General features: G+C 36.3%; 1 protein-coding gene across 2 annotated transcripts in view; it reads right to left on the bottom strand.

The window, feature by feature from the left end:
* The window catches only part of DIAPH3 (diaphanous related formin 3), a 571,929-nt gene that overhangs the window by 193,209 nt on the left and 359,007 nt on the right, over positions 1 to 19,713 (bottom strand). For both annotated transcript variants that reach the window (XM_061171200.1, XM_061171201.1), the window contains one exon: positions 13,434 to 13,598. In XM_061171200.1, the coding sequence (XP_061027183.1) occupies positions 13,434 to 13,598 (165 nt within the window). The remainder of the gene's footprint in view (positions 1 to 13,433; positions 13,599 to 19,713) is intronic.

The raw sequence follows: 19,713 nt of genomic DNA, 5'->3' as shown, positions 1-19,713 counted from the left end.
GCAGCTCAATATCAATAAAACAAACAACCCAATCCAAAAATGGGCAGAAGACCTAAATAGACATTTCTCCAAAGAAGATATACAGATTGCCAACAAACATATGAAAGGATGCTCAACATCGCTAATCATTAGAGAGATGCAAATCAAAACTACAATGAGGTATCACCTCACACCAGTCAGAATGGCCATCATCAAAAAATCTACAAAGAATAAATGCTGGAGAGGGTGTAGAGAAAAGGGAACCCTCTTGCACTGTTGGTGGGAATGTAAATTGATACAGCCACTATGGAGAACAGTATGGAGGTTCCTTAAAAAACTAAAAATAGAACTACCATACGACCCAGCAACCCCAATACTGGGCATATACCCTGAGAAAACCATAATTCAAAAAGAGTCATGTACCACAATGTTCATTGCAGCACTATTTACAATAGCTAGGACATGGAAGCAACCTAAGTGTCCACAGAAAGATGAATGGATAAAGAAGATGTGGCACATATATACAATGGAATATTACTCAGCCATAAAAAGAAACAAAATTGAGTTATTTGTAGTGAGGTAGATGGAACTAGAGTCTGTCATACAGAGTGAAGTCTGTCATACAGAGTGAAGTAAGTCAGAAAGAGAAAAACAAATACTGTATGCTAACACATATATATGGAATCTAAAAAAAAATTTTTAAAATGGTTCTGAAGAACCTAGGGGCAGGACAGGAATAAAGATGCAGACGTAGAGAATGGACTTGAGGACACAGGGAGGGGGAAGGGTAAGCTGGGACGAAGTGAGAGAGTGGCATGGACTTACATATACTACCAAACGTAAAATAGATAGCTAGTGGGAAGCAGCCGCATAGCACAGGGAGATCAGCTTGGTGCTTTGTGACCACCTAGAGGGGTGGGATAGGGAGGGTGGGAGGGAGATGCAAAAGGGAGGGGATATGGGTATATATGTATATGTATAGATGATTCACTTTGTTATAAAGCAGCAACTAACACAACAATGTAAAGCAATTATACTCCAATAAAGATGTTAAAAAAAAAAAAGGTATCCCTATTAACATATTGTGAAAAGCAAAGTCCTCAAAAGTTTGTTCTTTTAGAAGGGCGACCAACACATATATCTTTATTTCTTAAATACGTTCGTAGGGACTTCCTTGGTGGCACAGTGGTTAAGAATCCACCTGCCAATGCTGGCGACACGGGTTCGATCCCTGGTCCGTGAAGATCCCACCCGCCGCAGAGCAATTAAGCCCATGCGCCTCAATTACTGAGCCCGCATGCCAAAACTACTGAGGCCCGCGTGCCCGGAGCCCTGGCTCCGCAACGAGAGGCCACTGCAATGAGAAGCCCGCACACTGCAACGAAGAATAGCCCCGGCTCACAGCAAATAGAGAAAGCCTGCGCGCAGCAACGAAAGACCTAACGCAAACAAAAATAAATAAATTAAAAAAAAAAAAATCTTTAAATACTTTTGTATAATGTGGCAGTTCTTATACACTGTATATTTCTCCCTGGGTACATTATACATGTATGTTTTAGAATCTAAAGGTAAACAATTTAACATTGCACAGCCATATAAAGTCAGTCCTAGGCAGGCACTCAAAACAGTTTGCTGAATGAAAAGAATGTCTTAAAAAATACAGTAAATATGACATTTCACTGCTTTCAGAAATTATTTTTAAAAATCTATCTGAGCTTATTACTGTATATTAGAAAGAGCATACTGGTTAGAAGGAGGAAATCTGAAGTCATATTGTCTTTGTTTGAATCTCCACCTGACACTAAATAGCTGTGTGACTTGTATCTCAGTTTCCTCTTCAGTAAAATGGGTAAAATAATACTTACTTTATGAGGATATTGTAAGAATTAAATAAATTAATACATGAAAATGGCTTACAGAAGTGCCTGGCACATAGTAGGCTCTATATAAATGTTAGCAATTAGTAATATTATTATTAGTAATATTATATTATTACAAACTTATAAAATTATTTTCATTATTACTATGTCATTAACCAAATACCTCAAACACACAATTATTTATCCAGTAACAAACCAAGGAAGAGCCATTTCTAGCTTACATCATTTATATGTTTCTATCAAGAAAAAGGGGGGATGACAATTTTCACAGATCTTATGAGAATATAAATTTCTTCCATCCAGAGACATTGGAATATGATTGTACATGGAGCTGATAGGAAGTACCATCAAAACATGCATCCAATACAGCTAGATTACTTGGCAGGGAAGATAAAAAGATGAACTAAATATGGAAGCTAGATATACTCTTGACCTCAAGTCTAGCTATTTACTGATAAAAATTTAATACATATATATATATGAATTATATATAAATATACACATACACAGCTTATAGGGATATTTTAACAATTAAATGAACTAATACATGTAAATGGTTTACAGAAGTGCCTGGCACACACACACACACACATTGTTTTTAATACTCTAATAAGCTTTAAGAGATTTTTTCTGGAAAAGAGTTTAGTTTCCTGTGTTCTTCCCCCCAATAAATTCCTCACTTGAAATTTGACTTTTCTGATAAACTAACTTAAAACATTGCCCAATGATACAATTAATAGTTGTTTTATTTTCCCCAAAAGTAAAATTTTAAAAAATCAATGTGCGTATTACCCCCTCCCAAAGAAGCCTAAGAAATAGCCTATATTCCAACTATGCCTTTACTTGACAAATATATTAGCCTTAAGTTATAAGATAAAATTGTAGTAAAATAAAATTTTGAGTATAAGACACAAGCAGACTTCCACAGATCCTGACTTTTTGATTGCACTTCTCCATTTGATTCTTAGCCTATTTAAATAGTTTAATCTGCCCAACTCAACATTTTTCAACATATGATAATGTCTTGTATATTTTTGTAACAGAAAATTTGTGGCAATTTTATTAAATGAAAAAATATTAAGTTTATAAGTGTCTTCTTGTTCAGAGCTATATTTCTTTCACCATTAATGGATATTTAAGCTATGTAAGCCAGGGGTCTCTTAGTACAGTTTTTACTAAACTCAAAAATCTTTTCTTCTTGCCTAAGTATTCAATTTTGTCTCAAGTCCCTAAAATGAGATTAGACAAACTGAATTTAAATCTGCATGCTTTCCAAAGAGATGGATGTTAGGACTATGAAGACACAGGCTAATTCTCTCAAAGTAAACAACCACATAAGAGTCCAGCACATTCCCACTAAATGCTTGTTAGGACTTTACCTAACCTTAAGAAGAGGCAACACTCAGCCATATGGAATGACTGCTTCCTAGAAATTCCTGTTGACTACCTTAAAAATGCATTCCTGTACTCCTGTATATACGCAACATGAAAGAAAAAACATTTAGATAATTAATACCAGTCATTAAAGTCTCTAAGAATGTAAAAGGTATGTGATCTACTTATCAGTTTTCCATCAAAATTACTCTTTTAACTAAATAGATTATAACTACCTCATGGAAAATAAGTTTATTCTTAGAAACCTTTATTTGCAATAATTACAAGGTAGATGCTTTAGAAAGGAATCTAGAATGACAGTAAAAATTAATCAAATTATTTTCTCTGGTACTACCAAATCCAATTAAAAAATGCTATCAGTGAGAACAGGAAAGCATGATATACTATACACCGGCACCAACACTTCATCATCTTAACATTCAAGACAGTGTTTTTAGTTGAACTTTCTACGACCCGTGAAACTTATGAAAATGGAAAACTATCCTTTGAGAATGTCCCAAAGGATGTGCAGGTGCTGATGATTAAACAGTTTTAGCTTCAAGTTGCTCTTTATTGTAAAGTCAGTCTCAGATGAAACACCAAATTACTTATTAGCCCATCAGGGACTTAACATTACTGGCCCTTCATAATTATGCCATGAGTTTGTTTGCAATTCGTCCAAGTACTTTGTAAAATTTTCAAGCAAATGAGATTTTTCAAACTATTAAACAATGTCTTTAATAAATAAAGTAAGAAATGTTCATAATTAAGGTTTTCCCAAAGTAGAACTTGATTTTTCCATTAAATATGTTCTCTTCTCTTGTGTTCTGAAGTGATATACTATAAAAATATTCTTTTTCTTTTTATCTCCCAATCATGAGGCTAAATAAAGGCACGATTAGGCACAAGACAGCAGCCATGAAGAATGGTGCTTAAAGATAGGCCTGTTGATAGGACAGCATTTTTTTTTTTGAGCTATTGCTAATCAGCTCTTCAAGGAAAACATCCAACCAAAGCCCAACAATATTCCATATAAACATGGTAATGTTTAAACATAACATAAAAAGTAGCCTTAAGCCAATAGTGGTATTTCTGTCCTTCTCTCTTGTCCAGGACATGGAAGACCAGTATATCTGATGTACAAAGAATATGCCATTTTATTCATTTTCATTTGTGGTATCCTAGTTTAGTGCTATCTTTCCAATTACATGGGTTAATATACTTATTATGCTGTATCAGTTATGTAGTTGATTCCTTTTTTCTCCATTATCAATTGTTGTTCTTATTACTGTATTAAGATAATCCAGTCTTTACTTTTTGCTATATTATTTCCATAAACAAAATACTTAAAATGTAAAAGGGATATACAAATCACCAGTCATTTAGTCATACAGAAATCTGTCAGTCAAATGCATTTATTATCCCACTAAGCAATGCATACTAAGAATAAATCTAATCAGTAAAGAGAAAAATTAAGCCAAGTAATCTAGATGTGTTTTTATTGTGAAAAGCCTAAAGAACAAAGATTAGAAGAACCTAACAGAATTAATTTTCAAAGCTGCAAACCCAAATATTCAGCACCTGGAATTGATCTAATTCTTTAAATAAACAGATGCTAACGGGTAAGAAGAAAAGAAGATCCTATAGTTATAATATTTATTTTGTTCTAGGTTTGGAGCTTTACACCTCTAAGCTTTATACCTCTAAGTATGATCTCAGAATAACAATGGTGCCAGTGAAGATAATTTTCAAGTCGTAACCTCACCCAAATCAGCAAGGATAGAAGATACTTCCTATTATAATTACATAAGCTGGCTCAACATCCAATCACAGGACTTTTACATGATTTTTTTTTCTCTGATAGTGTAAAATGAGTCCATCTACAAGATTTAAGGAGCATACAGAAAATGCTCAATGCCTTGGAGTTCCTGCTGGTCACCTAGTTGGTCTATATAGTAATCATCAGAAATGACATTTAGAGTTGACAAGCATCAAATTGGGGTAATTTAAATGATTTGGCAAAATGAGTTTTGTTCTAGCTGTACTCTATATCAAAAAAATTTACACTAAAAATACCCTCATTGGATGATTTCATTTTTGTTTGGCAAATCACTACTTTAGTCTGAGTATTCACTAGAAGGATAAATTGTATTTGATCAACACATGCAGCAAGACAAAATGAGTTATAACTGATTTTATATTTGTTTACTACATGGTATCTTTCAATTGTGTGAACCAAAAATCAACTTAAAGTCTGCAAACAACATGAATGATAAATCTTTAACTAGATGAAACATAACTTTAACAAAACTGTAGATATAATCTAAAGACAAAGCTATTGATGGAAAATAGGTAGCCATTTATTTATTTCAGAGTATTCTATATGGAAGCATAAAATAAAAAAGAGATAAAATTCTTAAACTATCGATCTTGTTAGAATGAAATGGGAAAGGTAAAAATTACTTCTATTCTCTGTAGAGAGATCACTTATTTTGAGGGTATATGAACATTATGCTATTTGATCTTCAAACTGTAACATCCCTAAGAAACACATGCTGTTATTAATGGGGAGCTGAGGCTCAGGAAGTTAAGTAATCTGCCAAAGTCATAACACCCAAGGCACTCGGATGCCAAGCCTGCACTCCCAGCCACTGCTGTCTCCCCAGTAGTGACGTGGACAGGAAAAACATCACTATTAAAAACAAACAAAGGGTGAGGCTTATCATAGGCAGAATTCAGCAATCACTTAAAATGTGAAGAAATCAGAGGAAATTATTTTTCTTTGACTGTCATCACACATAATTCAGATGGGAGGTATATATGTGGAAAACAAAATTTAGGGAGAAACAAACTGGACTTTATGGACTTTAATAACTGCAAAGTTCAGCACATATATCTAAACCCAGTGCAAAAAAAAAAAAAAAAAAATACAAGGCTCCTCCACCTTTTGTGTATGCAACAGTAATCCCTTTTAAGGCAGGGATTGCTTTCTGCTGTCCTCAAAATCCTAACACTAAAGTGGGGTGTCCAGATATGCAGGGTCTTTGAACCTATTAATAAAGAACGATGTCTAGTGACTTTTCCAGTACTTCAACATCCCAACAGAGAATGTTCATGTACTCAGGACAAAAGCTACATGAACCAAAAAGTCTGACTTCTTTAAGTGTAATCACATCAATTCTATACATGAATATATAATACTGTAAACTCAAAGGGTCTACATAGTTACATGTCTAATTAAAACAGAAAAATGATATATTCTTAATAAGTAAAACTTATTAGAAAATTTGTTTTCAAACATGTTACTTATAAGAAGACAAATAACAAAGGAATCCTAAGCATTTGGAAGTATTTCTCTAAGATGAGATGTTAAGTAAAATAAATGAGGTGTCAGGTGAAATTTGCTCAAGGAGTTAAGAGTGTTGTTGTACTGTGCTAATAATTCCGGTTAAAGAAAGAAAAATCTATTACAGAGAGGTGCTCTCTACTGCTCACCTTAACCCTCATCCCAGCCACAAGGCTTTGCATTAATAGGCCTCTAATTTTAAAAGTGAACATTTTATGCTTTGAAATAGAACCAGACCTGCAAACATTTTTCTATCGTGAGCTCATCAATGTAAATAGAAAGTTATTCTATCAAGGGATGAGGAAATAAGGTGTGCCTTGTTCTGATTCCCTCTAGTAAGTTATAAAAAACACCCTTAAAAATTACATTTTGATTGTTCTTACAAACTCTCTGAGCAGCAATGTACTTGGAAATGGTAAAAAAAAAAAAAGAAAACTACAGGCTTTGGAGTCAGGCAGGCCAGGCCTCCATTTAATCCTGCCACTGCCAATTCTGAAGTGTGTCTGCCAAGGCACGGATTTTCTTTCTCTAGCCTGCAGTTCCCTCCAGGTAACATACTGTACCTCATAAAAATGTTGTGAAGACTAAGTGGGATGACACATGAAGAGCACCTAGCACAGGGTCTTAGCAATTCCATCAGTGGCAGCTGTATTTGGTTGAAGATGATAGAAGAGGGGTAAGTTAAACTGTCACAATGAACAGCTGTTCCTCAGAGGAAGCCACAAGATCATGAAAGCTTCCCCCCTTGGTCTACTGGGCTTGAGGCAGCATACTGAAACAGATGTTCCTTTGTTAGCTATTGTAAAAAGTCTCTCAGGGAGGAAAAAGGAAGGAGGGAAGGAAGGAAGGAAGGAAGGAAGGAAGGAAGGGAAGAAGCTGAACAGCTATATCTATGCAAATTAGTTGAGAGATCCTAGTTAACACTGGTGAGACTCCCTGGCTTAGCATCTCCGTTCAGTCACCTGCTAGCTGTGTAACAACAGGCAAGTCACTATCTAAGCCTCAGTTTCCTCATTTGTAAAATGGGAATAATTACAGTACACATACCACATCTGTTTGTTGTTGTAAGGACAAAATGAATGAGAACACCTGGCACTTGGTTGGCAGTATATGTGTTAGCTATTAGAAAATGCCACCCATGGGCTTCCCTGGTGCCACAGTGGGACAGGATCTTTGCTATTGTTTTCTTTGTTTCTATTTCATCTATTTCCACTCTGATCTTTACGACTTCTTTCCTTCTGCTAACTTTGGGTGTTGTTTGTTCCTCTTTCTCTAGTTCCTTTAGGTGTAAGGTTAGATTGTTTATTTGAGATGTTTCTTGTTTCTTGAGGTAGGCTTGTATAGCTATAAACTTCCCTCTTAGAACTGCTTTTGCTGCCTCCCATAGGTTTTGGATCGTTGTGTTTTCATTGTCATTTCTCTCTAGGTATTTTTTGATTTCCTCTTTGATTTCTTCAGTGATCTCTTGGTTATTTAGTAACGTATTGTTTAGCCTCCATGTGTTTGTGTTTTTTATGTTTTTTTCCCTGTAATTCATTTCTAATATCATAGCGTTGTGGTCAGAAAAGGTGCTTGATATGATTTCAATTTTCTTAAATTTACTGAGGCTTGACTTGTCATCCAAGATGTGACCTATCCTGGAGAATGTTCCGTGTGCACTTGAGAAGAAAGTGTAATCTGCTGTTTTGGAATGGAATGTCCTATAAATATCAATTAAATCTATCTGGTCTATTGTGCCATTTAAAGCTTGTGTTTCCTTATTTATTTTCATTTTGGATGATCTGTCCATTGGTGTAAGTGAGGTGTTAGAGTCCCCTACTATTATTGTGTTACTGTCGATTTCCTCTTTTATAGATGTTAGCAGTTGCCTTATGTATTGAGGTGCTCCTATGTTGGGTGCATAAATATTTACAATTGTTATATTTTCTTTCTGGATTGATTCCTTGATCATTATGTAGTGTCCTTCCTTGTCTCTTGTAACATTCTTTATTTTAAAGTCTGTTTTATCTGATATGAGTATAGCTACTCCAGCTTTCTTCTGATTTCCATTTGCATGGAATATCTTTTTCCATCCCCTCACTTTCAGTCTGTATGTGTCCCTAGGTCTGAAGTGGGTCTCTTGTAGGCAGCATATATATGGGTCTTGTTTTTGTATCCATTCAGCAAGCCTGTGTCTTTTGGTTGGAGCATTTAATCCATTCACGTTTAAGGTAATTATCGATATGTATGTTCCTATGACCATTTTCTTAATTGTTTTGGGTTTGTTTTTGTAGGTCTTTTTCTTCTCTTGTGTTTCCCACTTAGAGAAGTTCCTTTAGCATTTGTTGTAGACCTGGTTTGGTGGTGCTGAATTCTCTTAGCTTTTGCTTGTCTGTAAAGCTTTTGATTTCTCCATCAAATCTAAATGAGATCCTTGCCAGGTAGAGTAATCTTGGTTGTAGGTTCTTCCCTTTCATCACTTTAAGTATATCATGTCACTCCCTTCTGGCTTGTAGAGTTTCTGCTGAGAAATCAGCTATTAACCTTATGGGAGTTCCCTTGTATGTTATTTGTCATTTTTCCCTTGCTGCTTTCAATAATTTTTCTTTCTCTTTAATTTTTGCCAATTTGATTAATATGTGTCTCGGCGTGTTTCTCCTTGGGTTTATCCTGTATGGGACTCTCTGTGCTTCCTGGACTTGGGTGGCTATTTCCTTTCCCATGTTAGGGAAGTTTTCGACTATAATCTCTTCAAATATTTTCTCGGGTCCTTTCTCTCTCTCTTCTCCTTCTGGGACCCCTATAATGCGAATGTTGTTGTGTTTAATGTTGTCCCAGAGGTCTCTTAGGCTGTCTTCATTTCTTTTCACTCTTTTTTCTTTAGTCTGTTCTGCAGCAATGAATTCCACCATTCTGTCTTCCAGGTCACTTATCCGTTCTTCTGCCTCAGTTATTCTGCTATTGATTCCTTCTAGTGTAGTTTTCATTTCAGTTATTGTGTTGTTCATCTCTGTTTGTTTGTTCTTTAATTCTTCTAGGTCTTTGTTAAACATTTCTTGCATCTTCTTGATCTTTGCCTCCATTCTTATTCCGAGGTCCTGGATCATCTTCACTATCATTATTCTGAATTCTTTTTCTGGAAGGTTGCCTATCTCCACTTCATTTAGTTGTTTTTCTGGGGTTTTATCTTGTTCCTTCATCTGGTATATAGCCCTCTGTCTTTTCATCTTGTCTATCTTTCTGTGAATATGGTTTTTGTTCCACAGGCTGCAGGATTGTAGTTTTTCTTGCTTCTGCTGCCTGCCCTCTGGTGGTTGAGGCTATCTAAGAGGCTTGTTGGGAGGCTCTGGTGGTGGGTAGAGCTGACTGTTGCTGTGGTGGTAAGAGCTCAGTAAAACTTTAATCCACTTGACTGTTGATGGGTGGGGTTGGGTTCTCTCCCTGTTGGTTGTTTTGCCTGAGGCAACCCAACACTGGAGCCTACCTGGGCTCTTTGGTGGGGCTAATGACACACTCTGGGAGGGCTCACGCCAAGGAGTACTTCCCAGAACTTCTGCTGCCAGTGTCCTTGTCCCCACGGTGAAACAGAGCCAGCCCCTGCCTCTGCAGGAGACCTTCCAACACTAGCAGGTAGGTCTGGTTCAGTCTCCCCCGGGGTCACTGCTCCTTCCCCTGGGTCCCCATGCACACACTATTTTGTGTGCGCCCTCCAAGAGTGGGGTCTCTGTTTCCCCCAGTCCTGTCGAAGTCCTGCAATCAATTCCCACTGGGCTTCAAAGTCTGATTCTCTATGAATTCCTCCTCCTGTTGCTGGACCCCCAGGTTGGGAAGCCTGATGTGGGGCTCAGAACCTTCACTCCAGTGGGTGGACTTCTGTGGTATAAGTGTTCACCAGTCTGTGAGTCACCCACCCTCCAGTTATGGGATTTGATTTTACTCTGATTTCACCCCTCCTACCGTCTCATTGTGGCTTCTCCTTTGTCTTTGGTTGTGGGGTATCTTTTTTGGTGAGTTCCAGTGTCTTCCTGTCGATGATTTTCCAGCAGCTAGTTGTGATTCTGGTGTTCTCGCAAGAGGGAGTGAGAGCACGTCCTTCTACTCTGCCATCTTGGTTCCTCTCGCCAGTCCTTTTTATCTTTATGCTTATTTTTATTCTAAAGAAAATTCCCTCTCCAGATTATTTATTTAGATAAAGTGTTTTATACTTAGCTCTAATGATTTTAATTTAGTACAATGTGTATATGAGTGTGTGTGTGTGTGTCTGTATGTATGTGTGTGTGATAGCAGCTACTTCTAGGACCCATGTAAACTCTGAAATAGGCAAAGTATAGCTGTCACTCTATGACCCTCCACCTTGAACCCTTCTCCATTCAAACACTTTCTCTCTCTGCCCACCACCTAGTAACAGAAATGCCAAGTTACCCAGAGAACTCCTACCAGATCTCTGGAAGATGTGGAATTAGATCTGGTTTCAAAACCAGACAATACGGCCTTGGTCTCTTTGTTCATTTGCCAAAGGGGGATAGAGACAGCAAAAAGATACAGAAGTATCATGAAGATTGACTGAGATAATATATGTAAGTCATTTGGAAAAATGTCTGGTTCATAGAAAATACTCAATATCTGATGGGTATTATTATTTTATATATGCATTTTATAATTTTATGCATAATTGTGTCATGGGTCCCCAAGACCACTCTCAGGATTGATAATTTGTTGGAAGGACTCACAGAACTCAGAAAGTTGTTACACTCACTGTTAACAGTTTCTTACAGTGAATGGATATAGATTAAAATCACAGTTGTCTTCTCCCAGTGGAGTTTCATTATTCCAGCAACAATGTGTGACAACACTTGTGATGTACTGCCAACCAGGGAAGCTTACCCAAGCCTTGAAGTCAAGAGTTATTGAGGGGACTTCCCTTGTGGTCCAGTTGTAAAGAATACACCTTCCAATGCAGGGGACATGGGTTCGATCCCTGGTTGGGGAACTAAGATCCCATATGCCTCAGGACAATTAAGCCCACGTGCCACAACTACTGAGCTCAGGTGCCTCTACTAGAGAGCCCGCATGCCAAAACTACAGAGCCTACTCACCCTGGAGCCTGTGCGCCACAACTAGAGAAGAGAAAACCTGCATGCCACAACTAGAGAGAAGCCCATGCACCACAACAAAAGATCCCACGTGCCGCAACTAAGACACAATGCAGCCAAAAAAATAAAATAAAATTTAAATAAATAAATAAATAAATAAGAGTTATTGAGGTCAGTCATACAGGCATGAATATAGACTCCCTGCATGAATGACCTTGGCTACTCAGTCTCCAGCACCCCACAGACGACGAACTGACACAGTGTGGCCCAAGGCCCCTGGTGAACAAAAATAGGTGTTCACCGTAAATCACATTTTTTGCATAAACTATCTAGCTTGGCCCAAGGCCCCAGGTATACAAAGATGGCCATATTGGGCAGGATATTCCAAGGCTTACAGCTGCTCTCTCCAGAGCCAGTCAAGGGCCACTACTTTCTCTAAAATGTACAGGGTTTGAGTACCTCAAGCCTACTGAGTTAACCCCTTACTGCATAACAATTTATTAAGCAACTACAATGCACCAGGAGCTATGATACTTAATATATATTATCTCATTTAATATTTAAATACTCTCATGAGAAAGGAATTAACATCCCCTTTTACAAATATGGCAACTGAGGCTCGAGAAGGTTAAAAGTATTCATAGTCATATATTAACTAGTGTGGAATCCAAACCTTGCTCTCTCAAACTGCAAAGCCTTTGCTACTTCCACTAAGCCATGTTGCCTCATAAAATATTATAAAAATTAAAGTAGTATATTATACATCACAAATATAGGCACATAATAAATATATTTAATAGATTCATTTCTGGTAGTGAAAAAATAATTTAAAAAATCACTTTGAATTTGTGGAGGAAATAAACTAGAGCTGTGAGCAAATGTGCACTTATTGTAGACCAGCTTTCATTTAAAATATTGAGTTTTTATTGAAAGGGTATCTAGTCACAACCAGGTGATTATAATCAAGTCCAATAAATTCAGCAATAAAGTTTTCCTGAGATTAAAAAGAAATTCAACCTTCTTTAAATTCAACCTTCTTTTTCTTTACACCTCAAAACTTTTTAATCCCCACAAACATTTGCTGAAACACAAAAGTGACTCACCCATCTATTAAGAATAACGTAATTTTTCGTTGTAGAAATGTATTACCAGTTTCCCTAGAGGAAACAATGCTTTCTCACTCTAATACTTGTGTGGTTTTCTCCCCCATCTAATCAACTAATACTTTTCAAAAGATCTTTTTAATGCCTAAATGAAAGGATTCCACATCAGAGACCTGACCTCCCTATTAAAGTATCTAAAGGAAACCCTAGGAATGTAAAATCCATTCAAAGGCAAATTGCAGGTAGCTTATTATACAATGCATTAAGAAAAGAAAAGGGGAAAAAAGCTTCATAAGAACTGCACAGAATTTGGTAAAATTATACCACAAAAATACAAATTGATCTTAAGTATAAAGAAACAAATTCATAGCCAAAAACTTATTACAAAAGTGCTTTGTAGTCAGCCAGGAGGGGAGTCTTTACGAAAAACTTCAGAATTTGTCACTTTTTCAATCAAAATTTCTGATTACAGCTTAATGTTGGGAAGGCCAAAAAAAGAACAAAACACACATTTTTCAATAGATTTAAAAATCTGAAAATTTTAAAGCTAACTTTCAATATCAGAAAAGGTAGATTTTACTACAGAGAACAGGAGTAGAATGAAGTAATAAGAGTAATAATAGATGAAGTAATATAGATACAAATACTTTTAAAAAACAAATTAAGATTTTTAACATACCATGAACATGGTTCTGAAGTTATTCAAATCAGTCAAAAAGTCTTCCACAGACACCTTCTTCACATCGATGGCATAGTACCCCATTATACTCTGGTATAACTTGTCCATGTTTTCATGTAATTTTGAAAGTTTCTCATAGTGTTCTTTTGCACTGATAACAAAGCTGTATATTACAGTTAAGGTATTCTGAAATTTACAAAGTAATGTTTTAGGGGAAAAAATCCTATAAGTCCAATGTTTTAATTTAATTGTTAGCCATTATTACATATCTCCAAAATGCCAAAATTAGCTCTAATAGTTAACCAATCTTACAATTCAATCTACACTGTACAGTGATGAAATCTTAAGTGTGCTTCCTAATTAACACTGGCGAAATTATCAGGAAAGTTATTTATATATTTAATATTTCTCTTTTACAATTAAGTTCAAGGAAATTTTTCTTCCAATTTGCCTATCTTATCAGATCACGCAATATGATTTAAAATTATAGTTCAGTAGTTTCAATGATATTGAAATCAATAACACAGGCATTGTGCATAGTAGTTAGAGTGGACAACCTGGGGTCAATTTCTAGCTCCTGCACTTAGTAGTATTGTGCCTGTGGACAAATGCCTTCATTTCTCTGTGCCACAATTTCATCACCTGTAAAATGGGAATAATAATAATAACATCACTTATAGGGCTGTTGTGAGGACTAATGAGTTAATACATACAAAGTTCTTAGAAAAATAAATGGCATTTCATCATACATATAAATACTTGGTCTTATTATTGCCCACTTATTCAATTTAAGCTCTACTTAAGGTTCTAAAAGCAATAAATTTTTTTAAAGTTACATTAAAAACTTCTTATATTGTGTAAGTAAATTCATGTTTTAACTTCTTTGGAAAATTGGTATACAATTTCTTCTATGAATTACATGATTTAAAATCATGATTATGCACACACACAGAAATGTTCTTTTCTCACTTATTTATGACAATTAGTCGAAAGCACACTGAGACTGAGAAGACTAACTTTCTGTGAATGTGGTGGTGGCATTAGAACACATTTTCTAAACAAACAATAGAATTTCCTTTGTGGTGTGACAGATTGCTGCGGTAGCCAGATAAAAAATCTCCACACCACATTCTGAAAAGATGACTCCGCTACAGCATCAGTCATAATTATCTATGGCTCTTTTAAACTGGGACATTAAACTTACTGAAGTCATTCTATTGTCTCTAACACAAAAGGATAAACAGATATTAACACATTTTTTCAGACGTCAGAAAATAAGAACAACTAGACTCAGACTGAGAGAAAGAAATAAAAAAATGGAATCTTTATGTCTAAAAAGAAAAAATTTCCACAATTTCAAAAAGATATGGTTCCTCTGGTCAGAGCATTCTCCAGTAGAGGATGAAATAAGGAAAATGATCCAGGCCCTTTGTTTTGAGAAAAAGAATGAAAGAAAGAGGTAGCACTGCTGCCAGATACGTGGTGAACCTGGGGCAGAGAAGAATGCTGCTCCCACAAGGAAACAAGGCATCCCCATCAATCACCTGTACCCATGTCTACAGTCAATCCACAGATTACATACTGCCCTTCCATGCCTGTTTTTTTGTTTGTTTTTTTAATACTATGCTCTGCTTAGTTAAATATATAGTATTTTAGAAGAAAGAATAGACTAGAATGTAAGGAGTCTAGGTTCTAATGCAAGAGGTGATTTTGATTTTTTTTTTTCTAATGAGCTTAGAAAATCTGTGGATCTTCCTTTGGCTAGTTTAAACAGCAAAATGCCTCCTCATACTCTCTAAGAATCTAGATCATAATAGTACCAGTGGTCGATGCATTTATATGTAGCATCATTTTTTAATCCTTGGATGCACAAAAGATTTTGTATTAGTAAAATCACAAAATCATAAGAAATTATAATACAGTCACATGTTTCCATATACTTTGTCACGTGAAACATCCATATTTGTGAAATGCTCTAGGTAAAGTAAATTTATGTAAATAAAAATCACATTTGAAATGCATTCAGAAACTATCATTAAATGGAACATATGGTGATTGATTTGTAATGTGCAGTAAGTATCCCTTCATTTACCTAGCAAATTCAGAAATCAACATTGGTTTAGATATTCAATCTATAAACTCTCACCTAAAATTTATGTCCCAGATAGAGACTATATCCACATTGATTATTTATATATCCTTAACTCCTGCCTAAAAGAGGAATCATTTTCTGCCTTTGCTTGTCCAAACCTATCATTCCAAGTTTGGTTCAATTCTTCCTCTTCCATGAAGCTGCCTTCTCTAATCTCTAGAACTATGAGTGATCATTTCTTCCACTGAATATATAGTACTTTTAGTCCAGGTATCTCTGTAATGAAGTTCTCTGTTTTCCCTTCTAGTCCTATCCCCTAGTAGTATTTTGGTTTTGCCACGTGATCACCTGTGATTATCAACCCTTTCTCTAGATGCTGTATTAAGTCTAATCATCTGCAACTACATTGGTGCCAAAGACTTATTTCACCCTACTGTCATCACTCAGACTTCAGTGGGAAGAGTAACAGGCCTCCTCAAAAGTCTGATGTAAGTCAAGGAACTTCTCTTCATAAAATTGCACATACACACGTTCACACACACACACGAACACACACAATTTGGATGTAATGTTAAGAGCTAACAGAGTTCCTAAAAAGTAGTTACCCTGGACAACAGGTTGCACTACTATGGTGGGTGTTTCTAATTGTATGGTTCTACAGCTACTCCTTTTTTGCCCTTATCACTGCTTATAAGGCTTTGAGTTTTAATAAATGAGTAATTTTATTCTAATACCTGGGAATATGCCCATTCACAGGAATCAGTTTGGCAAATAGGTTAAAATAAAGCTCTATTATTCAATAACACTTTTTAGATTGTCAGGTTAAGAATCAAAAGTTAATGACATATCAGAAATATGCTTGAGCATACTTAAATAAAACAGTAAAATTCTATTAAATGATGTGATGGGAAAGAAGACCAAGAGCCCAAACCATGGAAACTACATGGTCTTGTTTTAGCAGCTAGAGAGCTTTATAAGTTAATTTTCTTATCATTGTTATCTACAGAACAATTTACTCCCAAAGGAAAGTAAGTAGAGCTTTAAATAAGTGGAATTACCCACAAAAACGGTAAAATTGTGATTGAACTGAAACAATTCTGGAAATAGCCAAATAAATTCTCAGAAGTTTAAAATGACTATTTGATAGAATGGAATAAATGGTTACCTTAATGAGGCACTCTACATCATTACTGCTAGGTACTTTCTCATTAAGAGATGGGGGAACATTCAGATAAAAAATCATCATCATCCAAAAGAAAAAACAAACACAGGTGTTCTTGTGCCAATTGTTAAACTCCAGTTAGAAGTTAATGCCCATATCCATAGTAGTCATAAGGCTTTATTTTTATCCCCAGAAAGTTCTATATTTGTAAAGAGCTTTAGAAAAATAGGTGAGCTATACAACAAAATTAAACTTTGATAAAATTCATTACAGAAATATTGATATATATCCAACTACTTGATATTTTTGTAAAATCTATTTTCTTTTCCTTTACCAGGACTAAGGCCAAATTCTGATTAATTTCTACTTGAACAAGTATAATTTTCCCATTTGAAGGTACATGACAACCAGATCTGTGTTCACACACATTGAACCACAAATGTTTAGTGTTGGCCAACTAAGTAGTCAGAATGAGATGTGGGATTTAACTCCTGGTTAGCAAGTACTGTTTATTCCCAAGCCACTCAGCACAAATACATTCTACAATTATTCTCATGTTTTGCCCCCATTATTGCACCTTCCCCACCAAGGATGTCTATTACTTCCATTAATCGTCTTACAAGGACCAGCTTCAATCAGTCCTACAACTTTCATAGTCTAAAACCTTTTATAGATCTTCTTCAGTACCCAGGATCCGGCCAGCCAGCCAGCCAGGTGGGCAGCCAATCTATAAGTAGTCACTAAACACCACTAAGTACCACTCTTCTAGACATGAGGAAAACCAGTAGTTAACAAGGTAAACAAAGTCCCTGCTTTCATGAAACATGAATTCTAGAGTGTGGTGACAGGTAATAAAGAAGTAAATTAATGAGATATTCAGACAATAATAAGCATGATGAAGAAAACAGAAGTTTGTGTGTGATATTGTATACAGTGACAGAGGCTAACTTATGGTGCATAGTCAGGGAAGTCCTGGCAGAGAAGGTGGCAGTGACTGAAGCATGACTGTCAAGAAGCCGTGAACACGACGTTGTAAATGTACTAAGACTTCTGAGAAGGAAGAGATCATCATAGACTTGAGGATTCATAGAGGATGAGGAGCAGGATATATATTTTTTTAACATCTTTAATGGAGTATAATTGTTTATAATGGTGTGTAAGTTTCTGCTTTATAATGAAGTGAATCAGCCATACATATACATATATCCCCTTATCTCTTCCCTCTTGCATCTCCCTCCCACCCTCCCTAACCCACCCCTCTAGGTGGTCACAAAGCACCAAGCTGATCTCCCTGTGCTATGTGGATGCTTCCCACTAGCTATCTATTTTACATTTGGTAGTGTATATATGTCCATGCTGCTCTCTCACTTCGTCCCAGCTTACCCTTCCCCATCAAGTCCATTCTCTATGTCTGCATCTTTTTTTTTTTTAACATCTTTATTGGAGTACAATTGCTTTACAATGGTGTGTTAGTTTCTGCTTTATAACAAAGTGAAAGAGTTATACATATACATATGTTCCCATATCTCTTCCCTCTTGCATCTCCCTCCCTCCCACCCTCCCTATCCCACCCCTCTAGGTGGTCACAAACAACCGAGCTGATTTCCCTCTGCTATGCGGCTGCTTCCCACTAGCTATCTATTTTACGTTTGGTAGTGTATATATGTCCATGCCACCCTCTCACTTTGTCCCAGTTTACCCTTCCCCCACCCCGTATCCTCAAGTCCATTCTCTAGTAGGTCTGCTTCTTTATTTCCGTCTTGCCCCTAGGTTCTTCTGACCTTTTTTTTTTTTTTCTTTTTTTCTTTTTTAGATTCTATATTTATGTGTTAGCATACGATATTTCTTTTTCTCTTTCTGACTTACTTCACTCTGTATGACAGTCTCTAGTTCCACCCACCTCACTACAAATAACTCAAATTCGTTTCCTTTTATGGCTGAGTAATATTCTGTTGTATATATGTGCCACATATTGTTTAACCATTCATCTGTCGATGGGCACTTAGGTTGCTTCCATGTCCTGACTATTGTAAATAGTGCTGCAATGAACATTGTGGTACACGACTCTTTTTGAATTATGGTTTTCTCAGGGTATATGCCCAGTAGTGGGGTTGCTGGGTCGTATGGTAGTTCTATTTACAGTTTTTTAAGGAACCTCCATACTGTTCTCCATAGTGGCTGTATCAATTTACATTCCCACCAACAGTGCAAGAGGGTGCCCGTTTCTCCACACCCTCTGCAGCATTTATTCTTTATAGATTTTTTGATGATGGCCATTCTGACTGGTGTGAGGTGATACCTCACTGTAGTTTTGATTTGCATTTCTCTAATGATTAGTGATGTTAAGCATCCTTTCATGTGCTTGTTGGCAATCTGTATATCTTCTTTGAAGAAATGTCTATTTAGGTCTTCTGCCCATTTTTGGATTGGGTTTTTTGTTTTATTGATATTGAGCTGCATGAGCTGCTTGTATATTTTGGAAATTAATCCTTTGTCAGTTGTATCATTTGCAAACATTTTCTCCTATTCAGAGGGTTGTCTTTTCATCTTGTTTATGGTTTCCTTTGCTGTGCAAAAGATTTTAAGTTTCATTAGGTCCCATTAGTTTGCTTTTATTTCCATTTCTCTAGGAGGTGGGTCAAAAAGGAACTTCCTGTGATTTATGTCAGAGTGTTCTGACTATTTTTCCTCTAAGAGTATTATGTCTGGCCTTACATCTAGGTCTTTAATCCACTTTGAGTTTACTTTTGTGTATGGTGTTAGGGAGTGTTCTACTTTCATTCTTTTACATGTAGCTGTCCAGTTTTCCAAGCACCACTTATTGAAGAGGCTGTCTTTTCTCCACTGTATATGCTTGCCTCCTTTATCAAAGATAAGGTGACCATATGTGTGTGGGTTTATCTCTGGGCTTTCTATCTTGTTCCATTGATCTATATTTCTGTTTTTCTGCCACTACCATACTGTTTTGATTACTGTAGCTTTGTAGTATAATCTGAAGTACGGGAGCCTGATTCCTCCAGCTCCAT

Source organism: Eubalaena glacialis, chromosome 16, assembly GCF_028564815.1.
Source record: "Eubalaena glacialis isolate mEubGla1 chromosome 16, mEubGla1.1.hap2.+ XY, whole genome shotgun sequence".
Lineage (NCBI taxonomy): Eukaryota > Metazoa > Chordata > Mammalia > Artiodactyla > Balaenidae > Eubalaena > Eubalaena glacialis.
The sequence above is the reverse complement of the archived record's forward strand: the minus strand, read 5'-3'. Positions and strand labels throughout refer to the sequence as shown.